Source organism: Styela clava, chromosome 11, assembly GCF_964204865.1.
Source record: "Styela clava chromosome 11, kaStyClav1.hap1.2, whole genome shotgun sequence".
NCBI lineage: Eukaryota > Metazoa > Chordata > Ascidiacea > Stolidobranchia > Styelidae > Styela > Styela clava.
The window spans coordinates 19210890-19229143 of record NC_135260.1 but is presented as its reverse complement, the minus strand read 5'-3'; the positions used below and the strand labels follow the sequence as shown (position 1 = coordinate 19229143).

The following is an 18254-nucleotide window of genomic DNA, read 5'->3' as shown; positions in this document are numbered from 1 at the left end:
TATAGCAATATTATTTTATTAATGTACCGTTAGTTCTACAAATATTCCTCTGGTATAATGATCAATCCAATCATGAGACTTTAAATCTTGAAGAATATTTCTGGATTGTTTTGGAGTGTTACCAAGTATTGCTGCATATCCTCCTCCACTATACATATGAATCCTTCCTTCATATAGATATCCACCTAGATCACTGCAAACGGCAACATCGAAAAAAACACTTGATAGCACGGTAACACCACTACAATGTTTACAAGAATATGTTCGAGGAAAAATGAGCAATTAGGTTTTTATAACTAAAAGTTGGGGTTACGTAAAACTGGTAACTACCTTCTCCTTGCTCCATATGCCTTTGCGCAGGTGGATTCGTATGTGTATAACACAAGGATGCTATAGCAAGAGTGAAAATGACTATTCTATTCGATTCAACAGTCTTGCTGCACACTAACACAAATGTATTTCTGCAAACTTATTTTAATAATAAATTTCAATTGTCGGAAATTGTTGGACATTTTTCTTCTGGTGAGGTTACAGAAATACATTTGTGTTAGTGTGCAGCAAGACTCTTGAATCGCATAGAATAGGTTTTTATAAATTTATATTGAATTTCGGGAAATTAATAGGAGGTAACAAATCGAAAAAATATTTCAAAATAAATTTGATTGATGTGTTTAGTTTATAAGTTATATTGAGTTTAATTCAATTATTCAATTTCATTCTGTATGTTAAAACGGCTGACTAAATAAATGAAATTGTTTCATACATGAAACTTTGATAAGTCCAAGGTGTTGCTTTTTCTGATGCATTATGAGATAAATCAAGTTTCCAAAATGGAAGAAAATCTTTTGTTTCTTCTTTATAAAAATCATATTGTGGAAAACATCTGCTTGTTATCTTTGTTGAAGAGCCCGGGGGAACACACACATCTGCAGAAGACAAAATTTTGTCCATTTTGATTTTGTATGTGATATTGAAGGATGTAATCATTTGAAATTTTTTCCAGACCATAATGACACAAAGAAGTTGTATTTTCGATCAATGCCAGGTATATTGGCTATTAGATTGAAATATATGTAGAATGGTCAAATTCCAGGTCGAAGGAGGATCATGTAGGCACACACAGTGGTGGGATTCAGCCGTTTCGCACCGGTTCTATAGAACAGTCTCATGGAATTTTATGAGATCAGCGAATCGGTTAGCATTACTGAATAAATACATGACTTTTTGTAACAGAACCGGCTGACAAATATGACTTTTGTGAAGGAACCGGCTGACAAAAAATTTGAATTCCACCACTGGGTACACATATTTTGTTGAGTTAGTCAATAAGTTTCAGATGATAATGATCATTGAACAAAATTTTTGAAATGGATGTTGATTCAAGTTACAAATGCAATACAAATGCAAAGAATTATCTAAAACTGAAATATACCGGTAAATCCCAAATTTATAAAAAATTTCTACCACACAAAAGAACTCCCCATTTGTTGTACTTACCATCAATAACTCTTATTTGTCTGAGTCTGGCTGGTCCAAGCACAAATGATGCTCTGTCACTGATAAATCTACTTTCAGAGAATTTTACTTTTTTCCCATTATACCAATCTGGTGCAAACAGAGCGTCAACTAAACTGCCGTTGCACCATGACCAAAAGTCATCAAAACTACGAACCTGTCAAAACAAATTAATATCCTTCTTGAAAGTAAAAAAATAAAAATATAATAAATATAGGTCTGGTCAAGTAGATCCAAATATCATTTGAATAGTATTAGCATGTATTGGCTAAATTCCTAATACAAAAAAGAATATTCCTATGTAAGAATTAATCCACTTGCACAGTTTAACTATATTTATATTTGAGAAGGGCTACGTGACAATAATAATAAAAATATTTTTAAAACTGTTAACATGAGACAAAGAGAAAACAAATCAGACCTAGTCAAATTTTTTGGCATTGAAATGTCATTGACCAGTCATGGGACAAAAGATAGTATGATTTATTTTCATCATTTGACTAATATATGATCATCCACTTACATCATTGAAAGAGGGATCGCCAGATTTTACGAAGACTGATGATAGAGATTCATGATATTTGAAGGCATTCGGATCTTTTGCTGAATTACTGGCAACCAGCAATAACAATACATAGCATAGATATGATAGGATTTCATATGCTGTAGAAACCATTCGTTTTCTTTTTAACATTTCTCGACGAGATTTTTCCAAAACATCAGGAGATGGAGGTAACATCTGTGTATGAGTCTCATCATCTAAAATTAATATGTCCTGTACTCTTTGGTTTTATTCAAAACACATTGTACAATTAAGCAAACTTAAATTCTACACAATTACACATCTCAGGTCATGTGGCCCCATGCCCACCTTGTCACAAATATAATGAATTGGATAGGCAAAGCTGGACTAGAAATATATTGGTCCTTCCAATGAATAGTAGTAGCCCATTACATATCGCTAGATATCAATTGCCATGTCTGAAGTGAAAAATTAGAATGACCATTGTATAAAAAATACTAACATTCAAACTTACTATAAAAATGCGAGTAATTATTGCTAATTGTCAAATGAATGAATCAGTCTTATTATTAAATGACACAGAACACCCAATGCTTGTATTTTTTTTTTATAAATTCAAAACTGAATTCTTATTTTGCTTGTCTGACACAAAACATTAGTTTGTAGTAAAGTAACTGTTTTTGTTCAAAATTAAAAATAGCAATAATTTAGAAAAAATTGGATATCTGATATGATTCCAAAATTGTAAAATATTAACTTTCAACACCCATAAGTCTGTTTTGATCTTTTCAATGAGTCAAAATAATCAGTCCAATATTTTCCAACCTAAATCATCATCTGGAAATCTTAAAAGCCATTCCTCTTGTTCTTCCAGTTTTACACAAATATCTTGAAATCTATCATTCTCAACTTGTTCTGCTTCCATTACTTCAGCAACTGCATCTTTTGCCTTATTTGATGCAATTCTTTTCACGAATACTGAAAATATTATGGCTGCTACAACAACCTAAATATGTTTAATACTCAATACTTTTTTGATACTTTTTTAAATTCCATCTGGGCTAAATGGGTTGAAAAGAATCTTAAAAATTGTTGATGTTATACACTGGGGTTTGGCAATTAGACTTTCATACCCATGGACTTTTTGTCTTTGTTCTTTTTAATTTTCAATCAAATTTCACTTTGTCTATAACACGGAGTAAGTAAAATTCCTTCATAGGAAAAATTTCTTACATGCACTACTTTCCATTGACAATTTGCCATTTGATAACAATTTGTCTTTTATATTCATAAAGAAAATCAGCAAGTATCAAAATGCTATTCATCCGAGATATCTTAGACCATGTTTCTATGATTTTATCTGTATTTAACAAAACATCGATATATCGAGATAATATACTTACTTTGATTGGCTGTATTATAAATACAGATTGCGTGAATGAGAATATAATAGACGTCAACCAATCAATCGATTTTTCTGGTCCCCACATAATACTGTATAAGAAAACCACTCCAGCACATGAGAGTGAAGTCAGAACAACAATTGTCCATGCAATGTAAAGGCACCAATGTGGAAACATGAATCTATAAATTTATAAAATAAGATGTTATATCCATTGTAAAGAGGGGGAAGCATACAATGAAACCTATTGAATTGACACACTAAAAACAAGATTCCAAATATAGATATTGCAGGACAGTTTCTAACGGTTTCGAAGTAAGTCAGTAGTCACCCGTAATCAGAATGAAGACAATACATCAGTGATAAAAACAAGGATAATTGGCATGATAAGGGATGTCAAGTATTAAGGAGGAGGCCATGACTGGACAAAGATTACGTGAAGCAAACTGCAAAAGCGGGAAGACCGGCAATCCTCTCACACACAATTTTGACTTTTGAGCCTATTCATTGTAAGCACCACTTAAAACATATCTTACAACAAAATGACAAGAAAAAGAATTATCATTCAACTTGTATTATCTGCAGAAATATGACATATGGTTCAACCTACTGTAAACTCATACTTACTATATACTGCATCCCAAAGCCAACACAAGAAAATTTTCAAATGAAAAAAGGAGTATTTGATATCTGACATAAAACACCAAAATGAATCTTAATATTAGAATATTCTAGTTGATATGATGCGACATACCTATTAAAATGCTGATCATATTATTAATTTTCATTTACTTCCTTTTCAGTGAAAATATAGTGTTAAACTAAGCTAAAATCTGATCTTGCGTAATTTTGATAAAATGTTGGAATTTATCTTACGGTTGTTTTATTTCCATTTTTGCTTTCTCTTTTTCTTCTTCTTCCTCATTTTTGATAACATTATGCAGAGAAATTGTAGAAAGAATGTTTTGAGCTGATTTTGATACACTGCCATTATTTTTTTTGTTTGGTGCCAATTTTCTGAACATCTGTAAGCATTGTTTGAATTTTATGACATTTTTCAACAATGCATCTTATAAAATAACTGATGAAAGGAACAAAAGAAAAGTTAAACTTGAGCTTTTGTATTCAGCAAGTATGTAAACATTTGGTGAGAAAAATATTCAGATCTTTCGACTTATTTTAAATTAACCGTTTTAAATAATTGCAAAATATCTTTCCCTTACTTGCACCAACAGAAGATTAATTGGAATCACTATCAATGAAGACTGAACACTTATCATAACTTGCTGTACGGAAAACTTTATAGGACCTGGAAATGGAAGTATTCAGTTGTTACTTAAAGCACACTTTTTGGTACTCCTGTAGTATGTGTTCCAAGTTAGGGTTAGGCAATAATTTTATTACGATTTTCCCGGTTTTAGTTCTATCACGAGTTTGGGACTGTTTGTGTTAACCAAGTGAATATAACCCCTGCCCATAGGCTTCAGTCTCTTTACACCACAAAATTAGTTACGGTACCTCCATTTTGGTACACATACTTTTGGAGCACCCACTTTTTTCTTAAAAAATCATGATTGTAACAATTAAAATTGCATGATTAAATATACCGTATGTGTAATAATGTTTGTAGCTTTTTCGAGAGATTGATGAGAGTACAGACAAGTTAATAAACTGCATTTAATACTGCAAATCAATGGAAATGATTCTTATCAAAAAATTCAAGGCAATTTCGGAGTAAAAATTAGACTGAAAAGTTGATAATTGGAATGACTTATATGAAAATATTGAAAGCAAACAAAAATGTTCTCACCAATTTCAAAGATTCCTTGTTTATTTGAATTATCAGCTTCTCTGCCATAGAACATTGCACTTGCTAACATTGTACAAAGCAATAAAGTAACTCCACAGCATAATCTTTGGCATCTTGTAAAATTACTTTTTGTGGGCCGGGAGAACACTGCAATGAAAACGGAAGCACTCTGAAATTATTTCAAACGTACCCTCAATATGGGAGAAAATGAATTTATATTAAGATATTAAAAATAGATATTATGATATGTTTTCAGATCATGCACTTTAAACAGTGTTGAAAATTATTGGATTTCGGTTTGCAGATATATATATATAGGTAAACATCAATTTGTGTTAGGTTCTACTCTACTCATACAAAAGAAATATTAACCAAAAGACACTAATATGCTTCAAATAACATGGTACCCAATAAGTAGTAGTTTATAATGTCACTCAAGGAATATCCTAGCATGGTATTTTCCAGTGAGTCGCTGATATTTGAACAAAGGATGTCTGCCATGTAAGAACTAGTAAGCTCTGAGTAAAATCACAAGTGAGTTCTGAAGCATTGAAAAGCACTGAACTGAAAGCATTGATTTATAGTTCGCAATTGCACAACAGCATTCTTACTTGAAAACCACAAGTGACCATCACTAAAGTCTCTTCTTGTTGAAGCATTAAATAAGTTTTTAAAACTTTCTATTTCTTCACTTCCTGCTGGTAAAATTACTCGATCAACACTACCATCTGATTGGTCAACTGCTAACCAATCATCACAAAGAAAGTAGTTTCTATTCAAAATGAATTAAGTCATTAGATATAAGCTAAGAATGACGAAGTTACTAAAAGCACCAAAATAACTTTTGCTACGCCCAAACTCTGCTGACATGCGGTCGCAAAACCGCCAAAAATAATTTTTTTTTAATTTTGTTGACATCATCACAAAAAAACGTCAAACAAAAAAAGGAATTTTACAGAGCCCACAGGAAGTAATATCCTTCTAGCGACAACAATCACTAAGAATTTCATAGCAATTAGTCCAGTAGTTGATGAGAAATTTTTTTTTAAAAAACAAGAAGAAAAACACAAAATAAAGAAATGATCCATGGGATGTCCACTTTGTCCCTAAAAATCACAACAGTGAATGGAAAATATTTTAAAATAATAATGAAACTTTCACTACTATTTTTAAAACTATTGGTGCTTCAGGGTTGTGAATCAAAGTATGATAGTGGTGGAAGCATATTGCAGGCAAAGAAATTTCATTCAAATGTCATACGAGTTTTAGTTATTCCACAAACTAGTAAAATATCCAATTACAACTTATTTCAAAATTTGAATTCAATATAAGAGATCATCAATAAATAGTATTACCAGTAAATATAACGCAAGATATTAGAACGTTACTTGTCATTAGTTTGTAGATCTGTGATGAGAAGAGAATCCAAATACCAAGAAGCCCAATCTTCATCACCTGAATTATCATGCCAGACACGAATATAATTCAATGTTCCCAATGGCTTGTGTGTTGATAAAATTACCTTTGTGACCTCATTCTTCTTGAACACCTAAAACGATAAATGAAATGAGAATGAAAAAAGACTAATATTGATTAATTTATTTGAGTTTATATTTTTATTGCCTCAATTTCTAATCCAGAGGAATCTTACCAAATTCACAAATTTATTTTACATCAAACTGGCTAATGACAAAAAATGCGCATGAATATTTGTGATGCAGCAGTTTTATATTAAAAACATCTTGAAAAAAGTAACTTTGCTTTGTAAATAACATACCATGTTATCTTTAGTTGAAAGACGACGAACAGGAGTGTCACCATCTTCTCCACTTAACATGAAATATATTTTACTTTTTGTGCCAGAGTTATTCCATTTGCCAGTTCGAATTGTCATTTGATAAAAATATGTGTGAATGAGTTGATTGTCAAGCAGTGGAGACACAGACCACTACATATGGAAAAAAAAATTTAAAAGCTACATATTTCAGTAACAAAATAAAACTTACTCTACAAAAATTACTGATTTGGAACTAATTTAAGTCTTCCAAAGGATTGAAGACAAATTTATACTATAGTAAACAAATATTACATTACAAGTAAACATTTTTATAGAATATCCACAATGGCCTACTTTATGTTGAAAAAAAATATGATCAAATGTATGCCTTATGGAAGGTATGAAAGGATTAGATCTTCGCAACTTTACCAAAATTAATTGATAAGCAGAACCATATATTGACATGATATGAAGATACAGTAAAACTATGTTCAATGAAATATTGTCAATGAAATAATTGAAATGCATGATTTTAAAATCATTTGGTTATACATTTTGTAGCGATGGTATAGTACCCAATATCTGTAGATAAATATGTTTATTATACGCTGCATACAATGTAGAGAGAATGTATTTATGCTGCAATGGATAAGGCATTCATCAAAATTGGATTCATTCAGGACCAAGTTACTTTTTATTATATACTACAGTATATTTAAATATAAAAACCTTTTCAATATCTTGCTTATCTTTTCGTCTGAAGAAAATCAAACCTAATATAAATAGAACAAATATCGCAACTAAGGTGAGTAAAACAGCAAGATTATTTGCCAAATCTCCGATGTTTTGTGCAATCACTGCAAAATCAATTGGATTTGGTGCAACGAAAAAATCAGCACCAAATGATGTAAGGTGAGAACATAAGCAAACGATTTTATCTTCTGTCGTCTCTGAACTCACAACGCAACCTGCAATCAGAAAAATGATTCTAAATGATAGAAACAGAAATGATGTATGTTTTGTTTTGCATTGTACCTATTTACAATAAATTTTTTAACAGTAATTAGTTGTTGTGTAACCTATTTCACGTTATGCCCTCTTTGTTTTCTCTGCACCTTGTTGACTTGCTTGAAATTTTTTGTGTTTAGTAGTCTCATGGTTTTGTGTTAGAGAAGAAAAAATAAAGCATATATGTTATAAGTAGTTAAGTGAATGACATAAATAAATAAAAGGTACTGTGCTATAAGTGAACAACTAGATCGTATTAGTACCTATTTGATATGTATAATGGAATATTTGTTTTCCCAATCTATCTAATTAAATGTTAGCATACCATCTGTCTCCCATTTTTCAAGTGTTTCATTCCAATATCTGCATGATGTAGTAAATGTATGAAGTGTGTAATTCTGCCAAGTCATGTTTTTAAAATATTTCACATTACCATCATAATCTGAATAAATAAATAAAATTGTTTTCAAGGAAACTTGCCATGTATAAAATGTTATCTATTAATATGCATGAGGCATAGCTATGAAATAATACATCAAGAGTGGTTTTTATTTATGGTATTCTAGAGTAACAATTCTCTTATTTTTCGTGATACCAAAAGGCATTCCAAATGCTGGTATCAGTGGTCATGAATCGAATATTTTGCGTAACAGGGTATCATATTCGAGCGCATTATAACTATTTCTTTTCATGTCTGATCTAGGTTGAATCTAATCTAATAATGGATCCACCATGTTCAATATTGCTTCCCATAAATCGTTTCAAGATATATACTGAATTATGTTTAACACGCTCCATTTAAACGTACACAATATTTCATCAAATTTTGATTTCACTTTTGTTCGCAAAGTGCAGGACTAATAATGTGGAATAGGATTGACTGAAGTAAACATATTGCGGGATGTTTGGTTTTTAATTGGGACTTGACATAATTCTTTATTTTCTGACATATTTCGAAATGAATGAGTAAATTAAATCGGAAGCCTTGCAATGAAATGATCACAATGTTAACCACGAAACCGTGCAAGAACGTCGCAACAGTAAACGTGGCAAGGTTGCACAGAAGATAAGAAACATTCGAAGTGCCGATTCTATCTCATTGTCTTAACAACACATGGCAGAACGCAGAAAATCGTTTGAAGATTTTCTTTATTAAACACATCGATGATGGTGAAAAGTGACCGTAATTCGGAAGTATTCTTAAAATTAGCTGAAATAATATTCGTGTATTCGATTCATTTTGGACAACCCATCATAATACTTACCGATTTCATGAATACCGAAAACGAAACGTCCAGTTGTTCCCAGACTATCAATATCAAGTCGAATTCTACCGGGAAACAGTACATTGTCTGCTACGTCTTTCACATCTAATACCAGTGAGTTGTTTACAAGATTCGGAAAGGTTTTGAGACTGAATATAAATGAAATATAGAAAAAAGTTAAAATCAGTTGGAAAGAGAGTATTTATACGTCTTTAATATAGGAGATCTAGAAATTTATAGGCATCTAAAAATTATGTCGATTACCGACAATGAATGTGTAACGACACATATTTAAAAATAAAAAGTAAGACAATTCAATATATTTGTATGTCAATAATATTTTTCCTTTTAATAAATTTTGTCCTGTTAACCCAATTTATATTTTAGTTTTTTTTTTAATCATATATATAACTATTTCTCTTTCTAGGATTCAGAGTTTTGTTTTCGTGAAAAAGTTAAAACTGCGTGTTTTGCTATAATCTCAATTATTCACCTCCCTAGTACAGAATTTCAAAATCATTAAAACCACAAATTAAATCATTGTGAAAATCTCACCTTTCTGCAAGTTCAAAATATAAACGAATATTGGCATCTTCTTCTGGTGCAATAGTTAGAAATATAACATCTTCTGGCTTATTCAAGTTAACTTCATGGTAAGACATTTCATCCAATCCAGAAGGAGAAAATGTAAATAATTCAGGATCCCTGTATTTTGTTTTCTTAGTCGGAACTTCGATACGAAATGAACTAAAATGAAGAAAACCCGAAAACGTGGAAAACTTTAAATACTAGAGAACAGCACATGCGTAAAGAACTGCGCAGCAGTGCAGAGTCAAAAAATTTCAGTTTATGCAGAATTATATTAGCTTCTAAATACAGCGATTTGTCCAGTGAGTTCTTGGGGAAATGTAAACACTTTATAAAAAACATTGTTTATTATGATATGGCGTGAACGGCTTGCAACAGAACAAGAGAAATCAATGAGAAAGAAATCTAATTATTTCTGCCAAGACTCTTTGCCTTGATAAAATTATTATAAAACCAGTAAGAATGGGATTATTAAGTGGTGAAGGTTTAGGATTGAAATAATTTAACTTTCAATTTTTGTCTTCTTTTAATCACATAACTGCATTAAAATTTGAAAGGTTGGTATTACATTTTTATTGCTATACTTTGTACATATAGTTTTCATACCTTGTTGAATTAGTTGAATTGATTTCTTTGTTATTCGGAAGATTTAAATTCAAACTGATAATATCAGAATTAATATTGTCTGCACTATCATCCCATATAAATGGATTGTTTTTACTCACGACCACCTGAAACATATCAAGTTCATACAAGATAATCAACTATAAAAAAAAACAATTGATTTAGAATAATGGCTGCTTATTCAGAGTCTTGCTAAAATTTATTCTATGAACACAAAGTAAATCATCACCTCCACGTCTATGATATCCTCTGCATCAAGCCCATCAAGAAAGCTTGATCCACAAGGGAGTTTGAAACCTTTGTTTGTTGAATCATCATCATTACTACACAAACTTGCTGCTGTCTTTCTCTCAATCTTAATGGAAGGTAACAAAAATTTATGAAAGTGACTGGTCAAAGAGTTTAAGAGTAAAGCAATTTTTGTATCAACAATAACAATAATGACATGAACCACTTCACTTCACTTTGTGTCAAAAATAAAAATTATGCTGAAACAGTAGTTCTTCACATTCTAGCTGTCGCTCTTCATTAAATCATAAAGCTGAGAAATTTAAGTATAAAAAATAATGTTAACTTAAGACAAAACTAAACAACATATGAATACCTCTACTGTCATATCCTTTCCAGATAACTTTACACTTGGTTCTCCAGGTTGTTTTTGTTTCATTAAAGATGATGAGAGAGAAAATATTGAACCTAGAGCAGAACCACCAACCCGTTGTGCCTTCAAAAAGCAAACAATTCAATTTAGATGAGTGAATGCTTCAAATGGCAGAAATACTACAACAAAAACATTATCTTACATTAGCTTTATGCAAATTAGTGACCACTTTGCCGGTCTCGATTTTTTTAAAAACTTACATGATGGGTGGCAAATTTTTCAGAATTAGCAAAATCCCAAGAAAATAAGAACTAAAATTGAGAATAGATATAGGTCATATGTTTTTAGAAGATACTTCCATTTTAAACCACTGAAAAGTCAAGAGCAACTGGCTTAATTTTTAAATCAAATGAAAAAGATACAAATATAAATCCCTGTACATAGTAGTTCAAAGAAAATATTCATAAGGCATGAGTATATTTCACCTGTTCACGATTGGCTGCATGAATTTCAGCAGATTCTTTCTCTTTTTGTTTTCTATATTCAATTCTTTCTTCTGGTGATAAATATTCTTCATTTTCATCAAGAATTTCTTTAGCAGATGCAGTTGTTGGAGGTGGAAGTGTAAACTGATCAATACGAATTACTATTCATGAACATTCATAATGCGATTCGCTCAAAAAAATGTTAACAATAATATTGTGTGTTTTTAGGGTTATTTATTTAATTTTATTCAATTCAAAACAAACAATTTTTAAGCTATGATTAATAATGCAAACTTTTAACAACATTTAAGTAATCATAGTTACATCTTATGAATAAATTAATTGAGCAAACTAAAAAAGTATTAATCCTAATGATATTGTACCGACGGTCCAGAAGCACTGACAACTTGCTCAATTGCAGCATTAACAACATTATCCAAAGCACCAACTAAATCTGATGCAGCCTCTTCTAGATCTTCTGGTGCTTCTAAACTTGCAACACTGTAAAACATCAGTGCATGTGAGAATGATTTGAATATGGACTGCATTGCTACCCAGTAATACATAGGAATCACCTCGGGCTAACTCGGGACTTAATTAAAAAAAAAACGATAACAAGCAGGGATTGGTTTAAAAAATGTACACTTGCAACCAGAAATAACTTTAGGATATGGAAAAGATAACCTGTTTTCAAATTAAAAAACAAATAAGGAAATATACCCTGCTAATGAAGAGGCCATATCAGACAAAGCATTCACAGCAGCTAATTGTGTTTCATTTCCAACTTCATCCGGTGTCTCTAATAAACTTTTCAATGCACTGCTAGCTTGTTGCACCCCTGAAACATTACAAGCAAGAATTCGAAGGATGCAGATAAAATACACATGAAGATACAAACATGACACAATAAATACGGTATTTATTGCATCATGTTTGTATCTTTTTATGTGTCATCATTATTGTGTCAACAAATATTCTAGTAAGTTGAAGTACCTTCAAGATTATTATCATAGCTGCTTTTTTGTGTGACAGCTTCAACAAGTTGTGATCTCATTTTTGCCCGATTTTTTTTGTTCTCCTCCTGAACATCTGGTGATGTTCCTGTGGATAGAAGAAATTTTCTTTCTATCTAGTTTTATAAATTTCAAAGTTTGATTCAATACAATAGTGTATAAAGTATCTGATATCTGAGTAATATTATGAATTATAAATGAAAATTACAAAGTTGCTCATATCATCCTCAAAGACTAAAAATGTAATATGCTAATTTTTTGCACTTGTTTAACCATAAAATAAATCGCTGGTCTCGAGATTATTGTTCAAAACAATATATGAGATACCATAATTACAAAATTCAAACACAGGAGAGGACAAGTGCAGTTTTAAGTATTCTGTGGCGTCTGCAGCTGCCGTAAAACCCTGGCGGTATTTCCATACCATGGCCGCTACGGCCAAACCTATGGCGACTGACTTTTTAGCTGCCACAAACCAATAGGGATGGGCAGGGATTCGGATCCGGAATCGGATTCGAGTCGAATCTAGGCATTTTTTGGACGCTGATTCGATTTCGAGTACACGTCATTTTTACCGAGTCCATAATCAATTCTGTTTTTACTAATTTACACCTATGTTTGTACTTTTGCCTCTATAAATCGCACTACATACCTTAACTAGTTGAAAATGAAAGTTAGATCTGTAACAATATCCCTCGTGTGCATTATAAACACTCCTAATAAAACGACGACAAATATCCAGATAATATAACGCAAGGTAAAAACTACTGATCGCTTATAACAATGATCTTGCGCCAGTCGCCTTCAAACTATCTATCCTTTTTGGTATACATGTGGTACACAATAAAATATGTGTTATTGCAATATTTTTGAGTTTTTGATTCGCGTAAAAATGAAACATGCTCTGGATCAACCCAAGGAGGAATCTCATCAATACCTCTTTTAAATTGAGTTTATTGTTTGCAATCCTTTTGCTAAAAAGGCAATGGAAAGCATGGAGAGTTTTAAAACGTTTACATGAACTACTAAATAGCAAGCAGATGTACCGCATTGTATTGACGACGAGTGGCATTTCTCTACCATATGCGCACATGACATATTAAATTTACGGCTGGAAATATCTGGAATTATGGGAAAGCATTGTAGTTGAAAGCTTTTTATTTTTCATATTGACATGTAAGAATTTCTGAATAGCCGCCCAGAATTGACGCAAGGTGGGCTGGAAATCCAGTTCACAGCCAAGGTGCACATTGACCCACGTTTACGTTTGTATTATGGCCGCCAAAAAAGAGAAAAAATATATATTTAAAATGATTCAACAGCTATCTGCGGAACCATTAGGCAAAAAATATGAGCTACGACGTATGTTTGTGAGCGCACGATGCTGTAGCATGGTCAAAAACACGGTTTTCTGCTTTTCCATTATGACGTCACGAACTCGGCAGATTCGATTCGAGTCCTTGACCTATTACTCAGATTCGTCGAATCTCTTATGGAGACAAATATTGGGCAAGTGCGAACGTTTTTCTTATGGATACAGTTTTGATGGATTTGGGGTTAGGGTTCAAGTAGATATAATTCCGCATGATCAATTAAAATTTGGTACATTAATTTGTGAATATACCATTAAGACTGATTACCGAATACTGAATAGTGCTATAAAACCATGGCAAGAGCTGCCGCGGTTCGTTCTAGGCAGGAGCTGCCATGAAGTGGTAAGAACTGCGCATCAGAGAAGATGCTGATATCTTCTAAAGATCCGCACAATATTCTGTTCATTGCGCAAAACTGAAAATGATGTTCAAGTTTTTTTGAAGTATACAAATATTTGAACAATCTTTGAACAAATTACAAATCGAGATTGCAAATAAATGTTTCTTGATCATATTTTATAAAAATTTTGAATTGAGGTATATAGCATCATAGCACATATCAAGCTGTAATGAATATTTCATTCAGATTTATGATTTCATTTAAGCAATTACAGCGTGATACTTAAAGCAACTGGATTATAGAAGCATCCCAGTATCAAAAATACAACTAGAAAATTTGACAACAAATGTAATTGGTCATTATATATCATTAACAAGTAAAACAATAGATGTACCCAGTACTTGATTTTAAAAATAACAAAAGATTTTTGTGTATTAACCTAATTAGTCTTAAGTTCAAATCATATTACCAACATCCCTACGAAAAATTAATATAGACAAATATTTACCTTTAGTGCTGTTTATATCTTGAGCAACCTATAAATGAAAACAATTTTAAAATATATGTAATACATTAAATTTACAATTTAATAAATATAAATTTCAAAAATATGTTTGTTTAAATTACTTGTGAGTTAAGAAGTTCTCCTGCCATCTGTGAAAACTGTGATGTAACTTGGGCACCAGAAGTACTGACTGTAGCTGACGTCATATTTTGAAGAACTTGATCCAATGATTCCTGAACATTTTATAGAAAATAATTTGAAACGAACTTGAAATCTCAAATTCAATTTTGTTTCCTTTCTGTTTATTGTATATATAAAGGTAGGTAAAAATTCCAGGTAAAAATTCCAGGTAAAAATTTATAATTTCAATCTTAACATAAAAAGTTTGAAGCCTACTTTATTTAGTGTCTCACAGAAATAAATGGATTAGTATTACACTTGAAGAGATTTTTGATATTAAAAATTTACATTATGCATGCAGATCATATAGAAATGCATAAAAATGGATATTGATAACTTTTGAACTTTTAAGCAGACAGCCCAAAGTTTATTAAAATTCTGCAAACATATGTTCCCTAAACAGCATGTTTACGAAAAATGTACTACTATGGGCTGACATGTATTTAAAAAATACTATTTTAACATACAGTGAAGGCTTTGTCATACATACACAATACAATACATATACAAATTTCATCATGGCAAACCAATAACATATTGAACATTTTCACTCACCGATATTTCAAAAACCTTCGCTTTAATAGGTACTTTAGCTTTATCACCAAATCCATCCACAATATTAACATACAAAGTTACCCTGAATATATTTCAAAATTATAAAATTAACAGTGGTGTGAGATATGATGAGTGTCTCAACCTTGAAAAGTGATAGGCTATGTCAAACAAAATAGTTTATTTACTACAGCTTTAAACACATTATTGGCTGCCAGTAAGGATTCAATTAACTGCAAACAACCAATAAAAAAATTAAATATTAGTTTTTACTTGATTGGACAGTCACATATGTAGCAATTTCTTAGGTAATATATACCATTTGCACGTACTTCCAGTTAATACTACCATTCTTCTCAAGAATAAATTAAGCCATTTACATGTATCTGAATGTTGAGTATAACAGCTTCCAATTTAATTTTTTATCCTGCTTACCAGTATTCTTCATCTTCTATGCCAGGAGCTAAATATTTATCAGCTATTACTGGGTTATTTCCTGATGATAGCAAATATGGTGTTGCAGAAGAATGTTTTTGATACCAAACCTGTACAAGAATGGAGAGAAATAATTAATAGACACATACCTTGCTCCACAAATTACTTTCAAATAGATATTAGGGATTAAAACCTATTCTACATCTTCAAATGACTAGAAAAGTATATCTTATGTTTTAGCAAAGTATAACCAACTTCCATAATAAACCTTGAATCTCAAATTTTTTTATCAGAAGCTTAGAAACCACTATAAATTGCTATTTTGACATTATAAGATAATTCACTACATAAAGTCAGTAATAGAAAACACTATGTCCAATAGACGAATTCCAAATATTTTTGCTCAGAGCAAAAAGTCCAAATGTACCTCATACTTCAATGTTACTGTATTGTCCAATTCACCAGTTTCAGCATTTATTCCTTCATCTTTCCAATCCCGACAAACAATAGTGAAAGTTTGATTCAAACAATTACCTACAGAACAATGATGTGAAGTAATTATTAAAATAATTTAATTTGTCTTCAGATGTGTACTGAATCTCATCTTTTTATGCCATTATTCAGTGGGAATGGGTAATTCTTAAATTTTAGAAAAAGCAATTAGGTCAATTTGGTGAGATATGTCAAAATAAATAGGACTCAATGATACTGTTGTACCCTTAATTACTGTACTATGCTTTGTTTAGCCAGTCTTTAATGAAAATGCAAAATCACTAGGTGGTGTGGTGCATTGTGCTAAGAGTTAGAATTACGCTTGCCGCTGCATCTCTCATTCACCTACATGGTTTTCGCAGGATCGAATCCTGTTGGGATAGTTATGTGCAAGAGGATTGCTGGACTCCTCAACGCCATAGGGCGGTTCACATAAAAGCTTGTCAGATACGGCCTTCTTCACCATCAATTCCATGCATCTGAAACAAACAACTGGCTGAATACCCGACTGAAAACCGGACAAGAGGTCATGGTTTGCCACTTGAGTAAACTGTCTCATTGACTTTCCTCTCCCCCAAAATAAATATGTAAATCCTATCTTATCCTTTTTTTCTGTCATTGGCACAATAACAGTGCTTCAAGAATGTGCAGTTCCTATATTATTACGATTTATTTCGTACATTTTTCAGTATCAGTAAGAAAGTGAAAGAAATAAAAAAGTTCTCGTACTACAATGAACCATACAACGCCAGGAATAATGTACGTTATTATAATATGAATACTCAATCTACTAAATATGCATAAATAAAACACCTGATTTCGGAAATATATCACATTGCCCTCCAAATGGTGGTAAATTGATCAAAACATCTTGAAATGTCATTCCAGGTAGGTAACCTGGCAAAAAACCTGTAGCTTGGATTCTATATTTTAATCCAGGCTTCAGAGTTTGTGCTCGTAACACAAGTGCAGGTAACGTTTTACCTAAAATAACAAAACTTTTATGATAAGAATATAAAAGTCTATACACAGAAAGACTTGTTCTGATCTGATCTAATCGCAAAATTTTTGATTTTATAAAACTAAATTTTTTTTGAAGGTCTGTTTCAAATGGCTAATCCATTCAAATAATTGCTTGTACTGATTTAGTGATATCAAATTTGTGGTATGAACAAAACAGAGCTATGAATTAAAAAATTAATGTATTCGCATTTGTATTACAATAAATAATTTTGGAATATATCTCATAAATGAGCTGAATCATCATCAATTTACTTCATTATCATTATTTATAACCACATAATCATTTTGATGTCATTTTGAATGTTTTACCAGTGAGTGTGAAATTGTCAAAATTTTCTTCAGGTAAAAATGTTCCATTCTTATCAAGTTGTACCAGAAGAGACCACTTGTATGAAATTTTACTGTTTGGTTTACATGAAGTGCATCCAACATTTAATGAAAGTACTTTGAAACTATTCACCCTTCCTTTGCAGTTGACAACACACTGAATCCTACAAATACAAGATACATTTATTAAAGTATTTTGAACATATTGTTTGAAATATTATATTACGTTCATGTATCATTCTCCAGTCAAGTCAAAAGGCACAATTTTTCTAATTATTCAATTAAAAAATATTCCACATTACAGTAATGCAATTTGAAGACTTTTCGCAAAATGACTTTTAATTAACATGATTGCCTGACAAAATTATAAATGTGAATGTTATTTGTTGGAGATCTCGGTTTGTACTAAATTTGAT

The 18254-nt window shown here is 31.5% G+C and overlaps 1 protein-coding gene across 1 annotated transcript in view; it reads right to left on the bottom strand.

The window, feature by feature from the left end:
- LOC120348022 (uncharacterized) overlaps window positions 1-18254 on the bottom strand; it is a 63924-nt gene that overhangs the window by 4958 nt on the left and 40712 nt on the right. Inside the window, exons 57-86 of the mRNA XM_039418133.2 lie at window positions 17821-18002; window positions 17302-17472; window positions 16424-16530; window positions 15997-16106; window positions 15565-15646; window positions 14952-15062; window positions 14833-14860; window positions 12592-12699; window positions 12319-12436; window positions 11982-12099; window positions 11599-11742; window positions 11117-11236; window positions 10742-10867; window positions 10495-10619; window positions 9856-10047; window positions 9301-9449; window positions 8361-8477; window positions 7757-7995; window positions 7028-7198; window positions 6639-6799; window positions 5862-6022; window positions 5251-5397; window positions 4664-4749; window positions 4317-4465; window positions 3442-3622; window positions 2864-3044; window positions 2039-2274; window positions 1498-1672; window positions 764-926; window positions 28-193 (exon numbers count right to left, since the gene is read on the bottom strand). Of these exons, the coding sequence (XP_039274067.2) occupies window positions 28-193; window positions 764-926; window positions 1498-1672; window positions 2039-2274; window positions 2864-3044; window positions 3442-3622; window positions 4317-4465; window positions 4664-4749; window positions 5251-5397; window positions 5862-6022; window positions 6639-6799; window positions 7028-7198; window positions 7757-7995; window positions 8361-8477; window positions 9301-9449; window positions 9856-10047; window positions 10495-10619; window positions 10742-10867; window positions 11117-11236; window positions 11599-11742; window positions 11982-12099; window positions 12319-12436; window positions 12592-12699; window positions 14833-14860; window positions 14952-15062; window positions 15565-15646; window positions 15997-16106; window positions 16424-16530; window positions 17302-17472; window positions 17821-18002 (4324 nt within the window). The remainder of the gene's footprint in view (window positions 1-27; window positions 194-763; window positions 927-1497; window positions 1673-2038; window positions 2275-2863; window positions 3045-3441; window positions 3623-4316; window positions 4466-4663; window positions 4750-5250; window positions 5398-5861; window positions 6023-6638; window positions 6800-7027; window positions 7199-7756; window positions 7996-8360; window positions 8478-9300; window positions 9450-9855; window positions 10048-10494; window positions 10620-10741; window positions 10868-11116; window positions 11237-11598; window positions 11743-11981; window positions 12100-12318; window positions 12437-12591; window positions 12700-14832; window positions 14861-14951; window positions 15063-15564; window positions 15647-15996; window positions 16107-16423; window positions 16531-17301; window positions 17473-17820; window positions 18003-18254) is intronic.